This window comes from Prinia subflava, chromosome 12, assembly GCF_021018805.1.
Source record: "Prinia subflava isolate CZ2003 ecotype Zambia chromosome 12, Cam_Psub_1.2, whole genome shotgun sequence".
In the NCBI taxonomy this organism is placed as follows: Eukaryota; Metazoa; Chordata; class Aves; order Passeriformes; family Cisticolidae; genus Prinia; species Prinia subflava.
The window spans coordinates 17645085-17660422 of record NC_086258.1 but is presented as its reverse complement, the minus strand read 5'-3'; the positions used below and the strand labels follow the sequence as shown (position 1 = coordinate 17660422).

Sequence of the window (15338 nt, the reverse complement as noted above, 5' to 3'; positions counted from 1 at the left end):
ATCCTACACCTCAGATTGGCAATAACTGTTATTAAAGTCAGTACTTTTAAAAGTTAGAACTAAAAGAAAAATTACCTACGAATTCTTTCAGCTTCTTCCCTTGTGATTACAGCATCTGTCACACCTCTTCCACACTTCCTAGGAGTGCAACCTGCAACACACAGAGGAGGAAAAGAACCCATTGAAATCACTTCAACCACCTAAAGGGCAGGTTTTTAAATGAGACTTTGCAAAAAAGTCTCTCTTGAAGTACACAGCTGGGATATAAAAGATTTTAAAAGTCTCCTAAAATTCAGTGCTAAGAAATCTAACATTAAATTTTAAAAGCTCCTGGGAATAACAAGTCAGCAGCAAGAGTTCCAGGTGAAGAATATATGAAAGTTCTTATAAGTCTGGTTGACAACAATCTTCAGGCAGGAAGAATAAATAAAATCAGTTCTGAGCCACCAGAGACCTTGGGATGTTACATTTGGCACTTTTCTGAGGAAGATCCATTTCCAGATGTTAAGCCCCTGGAGAGATGGGCTGAGTGCATTTTCTGACACCTGCCAACACACTCAGTGCTCCTGAACTGAGTGTCACTTCAAGAACTATTTATTCATCAGAACACAAAATTCCTGGAAAGAAATCTATCAATTCAGCCATGGAGGACAAAAGCAACAGTCTGCTCTGATCAAAAGCAACTCATAACAATGACCAGGCTGACAGGAGAAGTTTTGCCAAGAGTTTTGTAGGAATTTCCATTTCCTATTACTGGCTATACCCCAGCTATGGGGCTGCAAGGGAAAGCTGATGTTCAAGTAGAGAAGAGCTTGGAAGGAGTAAACTCAAAGGAGAAATTCCATACTCCAGGACAAACCTGGCTATTGAGAGCTTCCTTTCTACAACATTCTGCAAAGATTTCTGATTTCAGATGAGATTTGTTTCTTTTCCAGCTGTAAATAGCAGCACAGCTCTTACCCTTTTGGAAAGGGCAGTGCTGGAGAGTCCAGGCTTGGCAAAACTACAGGGTTACCTCAGACAATTGTTACACGTGTGGGGTCTCTGACAGAGAACTGGCAAAGAGCACCAGAAGCAGGAGGTGTTCTGAAAGCAATAGCACAAGCTTTCCCAAATGGAGAAAAAACTCCAGCAAGCAGAAAAATGGAGTTCAGTATAACATCAGTCAGGTACCAACAGTACAGCACAAACACTGGGTGAATGCTGAGGAAAAATTAGAACAGTCTGAAAACTGTTTCAGCCATAAGAAAAGTGTCCTCTCTGTCTCAGGGACCATGGTACATGTGAGCAAGGAAGTGTCAAAGGCATCCCTGGAGAATCTCAGGAAAAATTCAGATTAGTACTGCAAGTACCTGGTAGGTTCCACAAATTTGTGCCCAATAGACACAAAACCATCCCTTTATCTGATAAGGCACCATCAGCTTTGGCTTGATCTGGTAAATCAAGGTAACGGAGGGACATACTAAAACATGTAAAAATGTAAGTACTGCCATTGGCTCCTGCTCCCATTCAGCACAAAAACCAGAATGTAACACCAAGGACCAAGTGCCCAAACTGTAGCTGTGTCTCCTACTTAGTGGTATTTAGCCAAGAACCACTCACTGCTGAGACAGAGAGAATTCACAGGAGAAACAAGCTCTGTTAAGATTTTCCCCTGAAACACAGGACCATAAAACAGTTTGGTTGGAAGGGACTTGGGAGATCATCTCATTCCACCCCTGCCCTGGGCAGGGAACAATCCCTCTCCAAGAGAAGAGCAGACAGAGATTTACAGCTGCCAGCCCCAGAGCAGTCTGAGTGAGACCTTTCCAGGCATTCTGCTTTCCACATCCCCTGGCCTTGTCTCTGGAAAAGCTCCTTAACTCTGTCTCCTGGGCAGTGACCATGGATGTTTTGTGCACTGACACAAAATGTCAACGCACAGCAGAAATAAGATTTCACCACACACAGTAGATTTAAGTAATTAAGTGTGTCTCAGGAGAGCAGAAATGGCCAAGATTTGCCCACAGGGTTTAGAAGGCAGGTGAAACTGTGCTCAAATAACACCCAGCCTTCTGCAAATATAGTAAGTTAAGTGCTTAGCCTCTGAAAAATAACAAATTTTAATGGGTATGAAGCATGTTTACAAGCAGTGCTATGGAAATAAATCCTGCCCTGCTACCAAATCACTTGAAACAAACTGGAAGCTCAGTTGCACCAAGTTCAGCTGGAAGCAGGTGCATAAATAAAAAGCTCATTTCAGCTGTGGAAACTTCACAGCTGAGCATCAGACACTGAGCGGTGACAGGAATGTGCCTCCTCCTGCCACACAGCCTGCAGCTGTGGGTGCCAAACCAGGCTAAAGACTGAGAATGAAGAGCTATTGAGTGACAGAAACCTATTTCCCAAGTGCTAAAGCTGCCGAGCTGATCCATAATCCACATTTTCTGCCTCGCTGGGCTGTGGGGAACGGGACACACACAAAACTCCTCTGCAGCTCATCACCACCCTCGCGTGGGGAAAAGCCCAGGCAGAGCTCAAAGCCCAAGCAGAGATCGTTATCTCAGCCCGGCTTTAATTAACCAATTAACAGCTGCTCACGCGCTGATCCTCGGAAAGCACAGTCACAACATCTGCTAAAAAGCCCAATCGATCATGGAACTTAAGCAGCGGCACCAAGCAAACACCTAATTAGAAAGGCAAGTTAATTGTCCCCACACAAAGCCAAGATGTGAGACCTCAGCCTGCAGTCAGCACTGCTGATGCTCCCCATGACACCTCCCAAAAATAAAGAACCTGTTCCTGGAGGGATGTGCTTGAAGCTCCTGCCTTCCTTGAAGTTCCAACCTTCCTTACGATGAACAGAATGAAAAAGAAGGAATAGAAAGACAACAATGAAAAGGATAACTGGAGGGATGGGCCAGACCAAAAGCCCACAGCTCCAAAAACCTGCTCTTGCAAACCAGGGACAGGAAAAGTAAGGTTTTGTTGCTTTTGGGGGGTTTCTTTTGGTAAGCAAACACTGCAGTAGCAGAATCCAGAGACTTTTAGCCTCAGTTCAGTCATAACCAAATCACCAGCTGCAGTTTTCTCTGGCCGTGCACTATGCAAATGCAGCCAGCAGCAGTTTCCCCTTATAGTAACTATGAACAGTTAGAACATGTGCTCTCGTGTGTTCTGTCAAAAAAAAAAATCACCTTATCAAGACTGTTTGTTTATTTTTGTTGGCAGCTTCATGGCATCAGTTTTCTCAGCCTAAATAACATGTGGGACAAATCCTCAAAAAAAAGATGTTACAGTAAGAGCACTGAAGAAAAACTATGTGACCCCAGACTCCACATAAACTTGTCTTTTATGTTACAAGTCTTTTTGGCCAACAGCACCAGGACCAGCCACCTGAAGAACACAGGGGGCTGCAATTTGTCAAACACTTTCTATCAGAACTGGCACAATTAAAAATTGCAGAATCACAGAAGAGCCCAGGTGGGAAAGGACCTCCAAAGATCATCTGGTTCAGCTTTTTGTGGTCCAGAGAGCCTGGATAAGATTATCTAGCACAGTGCCCAGTCACACCTGGAAACCCTCTGTCACAGGGCCTGCACAGCATCCCTGGGGAGGTTTTCTCTGTAATTTTTTTTTTATATCAAGATGAAACCTTGCCCAATGCAACTGCTCCCATTGTGCCTTGTCTTCTCCGTGCAGCTTCTCTCCAAGACAGAACTCTGTCCTCTGTAGCTTCCCTTTAAGCACTGGAATACTGGGATGTGTTCTCCCTGAGCCTTCTCCAGGGAAAGGAGACCCAGCTCCCTGAGGTTTTCCTTACAGGAGAGGTTCCCCAGCCCTTTGATCACCTTTGCTCTTCCTCAGCTCACAGCAGCTCCTTCCAGCCTGCAGCTTTGTGTCAGCGTTTTCTCAGCCACATCATGAAGCAGATACAACCAGCAATTTGGCTAAAAACTAACTCAGAAGTTTTTTGTTGGTTTTTTTTGGGTTTTTTAAAGATTCAACAGCTTATCAGTCAACACACAGCCAGACATACTAACAAAAACCAAGGGCAGAGCTGCTCTCTGGCAGTGTACCAACTAAAAATGCTCACAACACACTTCACAAATCTGAAAGAGAACATCAGCACTGGTCATCCATGGAAGCTGCAAGTCAGACTCTCACTGCTCTTGTCAGAGAAAATTAAAATCTTGCATGTCTCTTGAAGAACCACCCTCAACACTTCAAAAAAATAAGTGCCAGGGGGAACAGATACCAATCTGACAGAAAACAGGCTCAGCTGAAAGACACAAAGACAGAAAAGTGCTTTGCAGGCAGCCCCCAAAGCTATTGGCAGACACACACCTCAGAACATGAGTGTCAAAAGCTGTCACTTGTGCAGTCACCACACGCTGGTGGCACAGACAATGTCCTGAATCAGAAGATCATCATCAGAAGATGATATGGTTCCACTCCATAGCCCCTATGGTACTGACCAGATCAAACTCACTCACAAACCTATTACAGGCATTAACAGAGTATTAAAAAAAACCTAGAAACAAACTCAGCAAAAGGTTTATTTCATAGCGCCCTTGCAAAGCAGTTTCAGAAGGGAATTATGTAGGAAAGACAGGAAAACCTCTCAGAATCAACCTCTGGGCTGGCCAGAGGAGCATGAACATTTGGGGCTTTAGGCAAGAGACAGTGACCAGGAGTTGGCTGGAAACACGGGAGTTTGGCAGCCCAGGTTTGGTGCCCAGGCAGGAGCCAGGCTGTCCGTGCCCTCTGAGCACCGCCATCCGCTCCGGACAGCCCTGCCCGGTTACCTGCAAATCGCTTGTGGCTGTCGTAGTCCTCCGAGCAGGGGATCTCGATGAACTTGTCCCGCAGGTGGTCGCTGCGATGTGCCAGCACCTCGGTGACCCCATCTGCAGGGATTCCACCCTCGGTGACCCCATCTGCAGGGATTCCACCCTCGGTGACCCCATCTGCAGGGATTCCACCCTCGGTGACCCCATCTGCAGCGATTCCACCCTCGGTGACCCCATCTGCAGGGATTCCACCCTCGGGGATCCCATCCTGGGAGCGGACCCGGCTCCAGACCACGAGGCCGCCTCCGGCCGCGGCGGAGAGGAGGAGGAGGATCGCTGCCTTCAGCCACCTTCCGCGGGGATCCTGCTGCAGTCTGCCCTTCCTGGCGCTGCGGAGGGAGCACAGAACGGGCCCGGTGAGTGAGGGACGGTGCGAGCGGGGAGGGAGCGCCCTGGCCGATGCCGGGGAGCCCCGGGCCCTCACCCCGCGGGACCCCTGGTCTGGAGCACAACACCCGCGTTTCCTTCACGCTCCCGGCCCAGGGCCCCGCGCTGGTACCTGCTGTGCCGGCGGCCCCCGCGGCCCGGCCCCGGCCCGGCGCTGTCGGGGCCGCGGGGCAGCGCCCGCCGCTGCGCAGCCATAGCGCCTCCTCCGCCTCGAGCGATGCGCTCGGCGCGCCTCGCCCTGGCCTGCCGGCCTGCCTGCTCAGCGAACGCGCTCTGCCGCCGAGAGGGAGGGCGAGGATCCAGCGCAGAGCCAGGAGCGGCGGAGGAGCGGCACCGGGACACGGGGACAGCGGGACAACGGGACACCGGGACAGCAGGGCGCCGGCGGGCAGCGCCGGGACAGCGGGGCAGGACAGCGGGCCGCAGCCGGGCGGGGTGTGCCTGGACGCGCGGCGGCAGGCCAAAGCAATCGAGGCCAGAGCATGCGGCGGCGCCTGGTGCACCTGGACCTGAAGGGCGCCGCGCCGCGCGCGCAGTACCTGGAGCAGGTGAGGGGCGAACCTGGGGCGGGTGAGGGGTGAATCTGGGGTAGGTGAGGGGTGAATCTGGGGCGGGTGAGGGGTGAATCTGGGGTACGTGAGGGGTCAATCTACGGTACGTGAGGGATGAACCTGGGGTAGGTGAGGGATGAGCCTAGGGCAGGTGAGGGGTGTGCCTGGGGCAGGTGAGGAGTATGCCTGGGGTAAGTGAGGGATGTAACTGGAGGAGGTGAGGGTTGCACCTGGTGTAGGTGAGAGATGCATCGGGCACAGGTAAGGGGCGTACTGGACTCAGGTGAGGGATGTACCTGGTATGGGTGAAGGATTTATTGCGCTCAAGTGGGGGATATACCTGATGCAGGTGATGGATGTGCCTGGTGCAGGTGACAGGGGCACGGGGTGGTAGCACCGGTCACAGCCCAGCTGCGTCCCCAGTGTCCCCTCCCTCCTGCAGGTGCTGCCGCTGCTCCACACCCTGGGTGCCACCGGGCTGCTGCTGGAGTATGAGGACACCTTCCCGTACACGGGCCCGCTGGAGCTGCTGCAGGCCCCCCACGCCTACAGGTACCGCCGTGTCCCCGCAGGTAGCTCTGGGTGCCCGCAGGTGCCCCGGGCCGTGCCCAGCTGGCACTGACTGTCACTGTCCCGCAGCCCCGCGGAGCTCCGGGCGCTGCTGAGCCAGGCACGGGCGCAGGGCCTGGACGTGGTGCCCCTGGTGCAGAGCTTCGGGCACATGGAGGTGAGCTGGGGGTGCTGGGCTGGGTGGGAAGGGGTGTGCTGAGCCAGCAGTGCCCGGGGGGATCTCGAGGTGCAGCAGGGAGAGCATTGCCAGCAGGGCAGGGAGTGATCCTGCCCCTCTGCTCAGCCCTGGTAATATCTGGAGCACTGTGTCCAGTTCTGGGCAGAAACTGATGGCTGGGAAGCTCCACCTGAACATGAGGACGAACTTCTTTCCTGTGCAGTGACCAAGCCCTGAACAGGTTGTCCAGAGAGGGTGTGCAGACTCTCTCTGTGGGGATATTCCAGAGCCTCTGCACACAATCCTGTGCCCTGTGCTCTGGGATGGCCCTGCTGGAGCAGGGAGGTGGGACCAGAGGAGCCACTGTGCTCCCTTCCAGCCTGAACCTATTATTCTGTGATTCTCTGCTGGGAAATTCCCAATCCCGGTCCCGCTGCTCCTGGTTATCCAGCTCTGCCAGCTGCAGGATTTGACATCAGGGGCACACTGATGACCTCCCCATTTCCTTCACCCACCCTGTGAGATGCTTTGTGGTCAGAGACCCCCCCCAGCCTGTCCCTGGGGCTCAGTCAAGCCAAACCCCGGGTTTAGAGGACAGCTGCCCTCAGAGCCTTGGGGACAGGAGGATGCTGCTGTCCCCTGGTGTGGCAGCTGCCCCCGAGCTCCCCTTTCCCTTGCAGTTTGTGCTGAAGCACAGGGAGTTTGCTCATCTGCGGGAGGTGAAGGCGCTGCCCAACGCCCTGAACCCGCACAAGGAGGAGTCACTGGCACTGGTCAAAGCCATGATTGACCAGGTCATGGCCCTGCACGAGGACTTGCAGTGGTTTCACATCGGATGTGATGAGGTGGGACTTCTCTTGAGCTGGGAATGTTTCTTTTCTTTTGAGGAATGATAGCAAGGGCTGAGGTTTCTGCATTTCACTGCTGCCCAGACCATATTTGGGTGGGATTTTGGGGACAGAAAATACCACTCGAGCCAGTGTAGAGAAGTCTTTTTGACAATAAACGATTCCAGTAGCACAGGTTGTCATTTTGTTAGATACAAGTGTAATATCAAAGTATTGAAAGCAGCTTCTTAAAACTAACAGCGTTTGGGTTTAGGTCAAATGAGCGTTTGAAGTGAGATATCACTTAGAGCTGTTCATTAAGAATCCTGTAAGTCTGGTGTAAGATGTTGGCTCATTGTTCTGGTCAAGTTACTCAAAGCAAACCCTTCTGTGGTTGGAAATGTTGGGGTTTTTACCTTGGTAGTTTGTCTCCTTGAGAAGGAGAAAACTCAAGTTTCTCTTTGTCATAGTTTCTTAAAACCATCCTGATGGCACACAGATCCCTGTGTGGAATTCATTATGACCACTTAACTGTACTGATATTAGTTTAGCATTTTGTATCCTGTTCTGTTGAAACTGGTGGGAAGGTAAGACAGGGAGCTGTGGAATTTTATAAAGCAAAATACTATTTATGTAGAATAAATAAAACCTGCTCTAGACCAGCAAATTTTAATTCACTCTCTGCATGGGACCAAGTATGCTGGGCCACCCTTGGATATGGCACCAGGTTGCTTCAGGACTCACATTTGGATGATCTTCCCCAAGACAGGAACCTCATTTTATCTACTTCAGGTCTTGGGTTGCTGGATTTGAAGTGAATAAATGTGGTGAGAGCTACTTCCAAAGGCAAACATTCCAAAGGCAAACATGCAATATAGATATTTTAGTTTCTGTAGGAAAATTCCCTCAAGTGATGCATGTAATCATGGCCACAGTGTCCTGCAGACTGATAGAGATGCTTGCAGTGTCTTCAGCACTGAGAGGTGCTTTTGAATGTGTCTACTCAGTGGGTCACATCTGGACAAAGGCTTTGAATATTGTCTACCTCACTTTCTCTATTTCTATCCAAGTCAGGATGATTTACTTGGTGTTCCAGGTCTACTACCTTGGTGAAGGAGAAGAGTCAAAGCAGTGGCTGCAGCAGCAAGACAACACCCCAGAGAAGCTGTGCTTGTCCCACATAAAAGCAGTTGCCACTTGTTTGGCCTCGTCTTACCCCATGGTGACACCCATCGTGTGGGACGACATGCTCAGGGGGATGAGTGAGGACGCACTGGCAGGTGAGGCAGGTTTACACAGGCAGGTAAAACAGATTGGTTGGCAGCTGAGTGGAATGATACAACAAATCTGGCAAGAGTTGAGGTGTGATCTGTTTGACTGGAGAAGAGAAGCACTCGGTCCTTGGCTGTCACAGAGTCCCTGTGTGAGTGTGGGCCAGTCTGAACACTTCAGTTTTCCATCACAGAACACTCACCCTGCAGTGGCTGCCATCAATTCTACTTTCCTTATTAAAACAACAACCTGTTAACATCTGTGGTCCAAGTCTAAACCTCTGTGCCTCTCAGCACCTTCCAATGTTCATTGCTGCCCTGTGCAGCACCTGATCCCAAGTGGTGCAAACCCACACAGAGAAACTGCAGCCCTGTCAGCATCTTTGTGATCACAGTGCACGTTGTGAGGACTTCCAAGACCTTGACATCACAAGTCTTGTTTATAGAAAAACATCAAACACTGCTCAAATTTGAGTAGTCTGAGCACAGATGGAGTTCCAGCATTTTCAGAGCCACCTTACATGGCTGCTGTAAACAGATTCAGATGGTACCAGGAAGAGCTGTGCAGCTTATCCAGCAGTGACTGACCTATCCAAGGCTTTAATAGTGGGAAATCATCCCCAAAACTGCAGGTGGGACCCATGGAGTTTTCACAAGAACAGTACAGCATCTAGTGCACTCTAAGTGCACTCTACTGCCATAATAACAGAACAAATTAAAATGTGATGGAGTTAAAATACTGAAGTTCTGCACAATTTGCTGCAGTTTTTGTAGGGGTAAGTTTCACATGTTTAAAACTAGCTGAGAAGTTGATTATAAAAGGAGTTAAAGATGAATTTGCGTCTTTACTTGTACTTGAAAAGCTACATTCTGTGCAAACACAGTCCAGGCACTCTGTAAGTGAAAGGGTGAGTGTTACCTTTGAGTTTAGCTAAATCTGGTGTGTAGAGCTTGTGGCTCTGCCAGTGGAATCCAGCTGGTACAGAGAGAGAGGCAGGGAGCTAAGAATGAGGTGGGCTTGAGACGAATGGGATCTCTGATAAATTGTCATTGCTTCTCCATATCGATGGTTTCATGATGCCTGAGGACAGTGCCCCTGGGCATGTGCCAAGTCCTGGCAGGGCTGAAAATGCCCAGGGGCACTTTAGCTGTGACAAGCCATAGCTGTAGTCACATGCTACTGCCCCCGTAAGCTGAATTCTCATTTAGCCAGCTGTTTCCCACGGTTCAGAAGAGCTCTGTTCCTTTCAGAGTCCGGGCTCCCACAGCTGGTGCAGCCGATGATCTGGGACTATGCAGCAGACATCGACGTGGAGGGCAAAGGTTTGTACTTCTCTGCTGAGCTGCGCAGAAGCAAAATAGCCAAAGCAAAACTCTATCATTAAAACCTACCTTAGCTGGACACCAAAATATTCTGGTTTTGTTGAATTGTTTTTTATTGCTTTAATAGTGTAAAGAGAGCCCTTGTTTGATTGCACATCACAGTTGCTATTACTTATTTTCCTTTTCTATTTACGTTTCCCCTATGAATGCCTTGCATTGTAGGCTGCTTAATTATTTTCAGCAGAGCTATGGAATCTCTGATAGGAGATTCAGAGGTTTTCCAGAAGCACTGTTACATTAATTCTCCTTGCATTAACACCAGTAGGAGCACATAACTCTGTATTGAACAGCTCTGCAAAAGGAGCTTCAGGGCTTCATACATCTATAGAATTAAGAGGGAAGCTCCTAAAGGCTCCAGCCAGTCATCTAACATTCATGCAAATATTTCTTTGTTGCAGGAACAATCAGCTGTCAGATGTTGTGCATGCTTGTTGCAATCTCACAGCTGTTAGCAGGGTTGCAATAGAAGGGAGCGGAATTCAGTAACTGGCACATGAAAACAGGAGGACAGCCTCTCAAAAGGCTGCTCAGGGTGTCAGATGCTCCAAGCCTGAAAGGGAAAGGGTCAGCAGCCTGTTGGATCTGGAGCTGTGTTCCCTTCACTGCAGCATTGCAACCAGGGCTGAAACCGGAGAAGGCTCATCCTATTGGTGTCCCTTTGTGTCTCACTGCAGTGCAGCTCATTGAGAAGTACCGCAGGTGTGGCTTCTCCAAGGTGTGGTTTGCAAGTGCCTTCAAGGGAGCCACGGGGGTGAATCAGTCCCTGACACTGCTGGGGCACCACCTGAGGAACCAGCTGGAGTGGCTGCAGGTGGCCAGCAGGAGCCCTGCTGGTGTCCTGGAAGGGATCGCGCTCACCGGCTGGCAGAGGTGAGGAACGGCCTTTTGTGTGGTTCCAAGGCTCACAGAGAAGCAAATTTCCACCCCAAAACTCCCTAGGAGGTTGAGGGAAGCTGGGGATTTAGCAGGGAATTTTGCAACCCTGCAAATCTTCCTGTCCACCAGACTGTGAAGGGTGGATTTCAGAGCTGCTGTGCAGCACTAACCAGCAGGAGCAATGGCTCTGGGGACACCACCACCAGCACATTGGGTTGGGAGGCTTGAATGGATTTTGTGCCACCTTGAACTGCTCATAGACACTAGTTCATGCATTGTGTGTCTGTCTGAATGTCTGATGGGAATTCAAACACAGTGAAATCACATAAGAGATGAGAATTTGTTAATGTAATGAAGGAGTAAAACATTTTTGTGCAGTCAGGAGGTCTTAGGGAATACCAGAGAACTGATGTCCAATTTCTGACCCTATTTTGCCTTGAAAAAAGAATTTGGTTTTTATCTGTTCTTACCGGTAAAACAGGAATACTTCACATTTCAGACACAAGTGATCTCTTCTCTGAGACAGAAACTGATGTTCCTGAAGCTCTTTGAATTTTAGTGATTGAAATACCAAAACTTCCCGCTTGTTTAGTATGCTCTCACAGTGAAATGTGTAATTAATGGATGTTTTCTTACGTAGGTATGATCACTTCTCTGTTTTGTGTGAGCTTCTCCCTGTGGCAATTCCATCACTGGCCCTGTGTCTGCAGGCACTAAAGAATGGTACAATGACAATTTTATTCTCTCTCAGATAATGCCTAGCACAGGAGTGAAGTGACCTTGCCCTAAGATTGGCACAGGCTTGTTGTATTTTGAGGTGGTTTGCTGAATTGATCATGGCCTGAATTTTGAACAATAAATTACAATTTACAGTATGGGAGCAGAGAAGCCTCTTGGCCTAAGTATTTACAAATAGCCATTGTATCCTCTTCATTTATTGTCATCTAATACACAAATGGTCAAAAACTTCATGCTTATATTAAGAAATAAATTTAAGATACAGAATAGCTTTTCAAACTGATTTGAAACAAGAGTGATATATAAATGAGACTAAATCTAATTTAGTTTAGATGTAGAAAGTGCTCATGTGTAAAAGTTGTTTTAACTAATTGTTTGTCTTAAAATGGATCTAGGGAGGACACTGGTAAAATACCTCCTGTAGTTTCTACTTTCTTTACAGGCAGTTGCCAACAGAATTTTTCTTATTTTCAATAATTTTTAAATTAAGGCACTAGAAATATTCAGCACCCTGAACAGAAAGCTCAGAGCTAGGAAGTGCTCACCTTGCACAAGACATCTGTGTGAAAGACAATGAGCTCCTCCTCCCACCCACAAGTGTTTTTTCCTTTTATTTTCATTTTACCTTTTAATAAATTCTTCACCAAAGGAGAACTACTAAGCCAAGGCAGAGTACTCCAGAAAACCCTTCTTGCATGAACATTTGGGTTCCTTAGGCTCCTTTACTCATTTCCACTGTCTTCTGCCAGGTGGCTATTCTGAAAAGGTTAAAGAAAATGTGGAAAAGCTCCTGGGAATGTCTAACTTGGAAATTGATACTTTCATGAGGTAAAATTCCAGCTGCAGAATTCAGCTGCTTCTCCTTGTGTGGTAAGTTCAGAAACTAACAGATCCTCTTTGGACAGCACAAGTCTGGGGACCTTTCCTGGGAGCAATATCCTCACACTTGTGACACAAGTTAGTTTCTACCTCAAGTCATCAGTGGATGAACTTCTTGAAAAGAACAGGTAATGAGGTTTCTGTTGATTCTCTGCCTGGATGCTGGAGTGTTGGTGCTGTATCATCTCAAAGTGGGCCACAGCTCCAGAAAAGTGATTTAAATATCAAGCTCTGCATTTCAGGTGTCACTGACACCTCAGCAGAACGTAATATTTAGATCAAAATTTAAAATATTTCAGCAAAGTTCCTAAATACTGTATGCTGCCTTATTTGAAGCATCTAGTTCTTTCCTTAATTACATTTTACTGCTATTTAAAGTTAAAATGAAAATTTTGAATGGTGCAGTTAGAAAAGAAAGGAAATGAAACTTCTACTGCAGGAGATGACCAGGTGATCATCTGCCAGGAACACTTGCACAAGCTAATTCCAAAGATCTATACACTGAAATAAACTTCCTCCTTAAGCATCATCTCTTGATGCAGGAGCTCAGCTAAAGCCTTCCCCACCTCCCTGGCAGTGACAAACAGACCTTGCTGCTGTTTCCTCACTGCTGCCACCACCATCCATTTTCAGGTATGTCACAGGCTGGTTCAGCCCCTACCACAGGAAAAGGAAGATTCTTCATCCCATCATAATGCACCACTTCCAGCCAGATGCAGTCAGGTAACACCACTTGTTTGCATTACAGGGGAAATAAAATCTGATATATTTTGGGCACTCAGGTACAGAGAGTTGTGAGCCCTTACCTCTTTCCATAATTATCTCAGAAACATCAGTGGTAATCAGACAAAATATCCATAATTTGTTTTTAAACATGTTTGGGTTGGAACTAGATGATTTTCAAAGTTCCCTTCCAACCCAAACCATTCCATGATTCTAATTTTATCTTTGCTTCTGTTGAATGAATTCTTTGAGAAGAAGTACAAAATTGGTCTCCAAAAGCCTTGTTATTCCTGTACAACCCTTCTGCACCTTAAGTTGTTTGCCTTGGTGTAAGAGCTCACCCTGTAGGAGCAACCCAGGCAGGGCTTGGAACAAAAATAAAGCTGGGCCCTTCTCCCTGCTCCCGTCACATGGGCTTTTCAGAACTTGTCCTACACATTTTGCCAATTCATGCTAGAAGGTTCATTTATACTTTTTTTTTTTCCCTGTAATAAGGTGAATATCCAACCTCATCTACTCTGTCTGATAAAACCCAGAATTAAATTCCCAACCAGTCTCACAGTGGGTTTCAGTTACACTTAAAATGTGCGAATTTTTTTTGAGCTCACATTTTTGGTACTTTAAAAATCTTTGCACGAGGAAAGTGCCAAGATTAATGGAGCTTTAACAGAAACAGCATCAAGCTTTTGCCATCTGAACAAAATCAAGTCCTTTGGGCTCTTGTAATAGATACTTCTTTTCCTGTAAAGTGGTTTTAAGGACAGTACTCCCTTCCAAAGGCCAGTAAGCCAACCCTCCCCTGAGGCAGAGCTCACCTGCACATGTCATTGTTTCTTCCTTCTCATTTCTGCTCAGTCTCCTCTCCAAGTGGAATGCTGTGGTGCAAGACCTCCAAGCAGCCATGGAGCCAGTTTTCCACAGGTGTGCTATAGAGGAATGGATGGAGGAGAATGTCCACCCCAGCCTACAGAAGCTGCAGCAAGTGGTGGATGATTTAGATGAAGCAATAAAAGCACAAAATTAGGGGCATTTCATTTAGTCTTACTCATTCCTGGGGAAATCATGGCTGGTGAAAATCAGCAACTAGTTCTTGAGCTGGAGTGTGTCATCTTGAGAGCTGAAGCATGAACTAAGGGTAAACAAAAGTGACCTGAAGGCATGAAGGAATTTATTAACATAAACCACTTCAACTCAATTTTCCTGTCTTAATACATGCTGAGCTTTAATTCACCTGCCTGTAAGTCAGGTTTGCTCCCTTGCAAAATAAAATGCACAAGTGAGTCACAGCTCAAGGCAGCAGAAAAACCCAGTTTCTTCCAAATTCAGGATTTGTAGCAACACACTCCTCCATAACAATGACCTGGGAAAGTTCTACCTTAATATTTAGGATACTTTAAAACTGTTTGGGTCATTATATTCTGTACCATAACTCCTGCCCCTGTTCTGAGTTGTGTCAAGAGGGAGCTCCTGAGGGAAAACTGCCCTAAGGCTGCCAGAGCAGCAGCTGAGCTGGGCACAGCCTCATCCCCACAGGACAGCACCGCCCCACTCACTGAGGCATCCCTTTAGCTGTGTGAAACCTGGAACTGCAACCTGCACTTTAGAGGTTTGTCCCAGTTTGAGCCATGATGAAAGCTACTAAATATAAAGAAAAAATGCTGGTTTGTTCTGCTTTAGTATCAAACTTGTCATAATGTATAGAAATATATATTGGGGACTTTAATGGAGAATTGAGATACTCACCAAAATGGAAATAATTCAGAAGTATGGTAGTTAAGTATGTTACTCCACCCTGAATATTCAAAATATTTATTTTTGTGCTTCATGTATTCCTTTCTTTAAATTTTTTTGGAAACACCAGTATTGAAATTTTCTTGGAACAAATCTTGATATACAGAAAGTAAAACTACAGCATAAGAGAAGCTTGAGCTGACACAATGAGAGTCAATAAATCGGTCCACATGCAGATCTTTATCTAAAAAGAACCAATTGCTATGTATACCTGTCACATAGCTTGAACTAAACAAAATCTTAATTTATTTTACTTGAATAAAACCTTTGATACTCAAAGTGTTTGTAGAAGGGTGCTGCTTTTTTGTGTGTGTAGCGTGTTGGTTTGGTTTAAAGGAGGGGAAATGGAAATA

The 15338-nt window shown here is 47.2% G+C and overlaps 2 protein-coding genes across 2 annotated transcripts in view; one reads left to right on the top strand and one right to left on the bottom strand.

Moving 5' to 3' along the window:
• OGFOD3 (2-oxoglutarate and iron dependent oxygenase domain containing 3) overlaps nucleotides 1-5465 on the bottom strand; it is a 30516-nt gene extending 25051 nt beyond the window's left edge. Inside the window, exons 1-3 of the mRNA XM_063409366.1 lie at nucleotides 5332-5465; nucleotides 4788-5161; nucleotides 76-151 (exon numbers count right to left, since the gene is read on the bottom strand). Coding sequence (XP_063265436.1) covers nucleotides 76-151; nucleotides 4788-5161; nucleotides 5332-5414 — 533 coding nt within the window. The 5' untranslated portion in view covers nucleotides 5415-5465. The remainder of the gene's footprint in view (nucleotides 1-75; nucleotides 152-4787; nucleotides 5162-5331) is intronic.
• Nucleotides 5466-5634: 169 nt separating this feature from the next.
• Nucleotides 5635-15264, top strand: HEXD (hexosaminidase D). The gene is made up of 12 exons (XM_063409365.1): nucleotides 5635-5767; nucleotides 6213-6322; nucleotides 6410-6497; nucleotides 7178-7342; nucleotides 8421-8604; nucleotides 9847-9918; nucleotides 10653-10848; nucleotides 11495-11577; nucleotides 12342-12420; nucleotides 12498-12599; nucleotides 13105-13194; nucleotides 14050-15264. The coding sequence occupies exons 1-12, from the start codon at nucleotides 5702-5704 to the stop codon at nucleotides 14216-14218; spliced, it is 1404 nt and encodes a 467-aa protein (XP_063265435.1). The 5' UTR covers nucleotides 5635-5701; the 3' UTR covers nucleotides 14219-15264.
• Nucleotides 15265-15338: the final 74 nt, after the last annotated feature.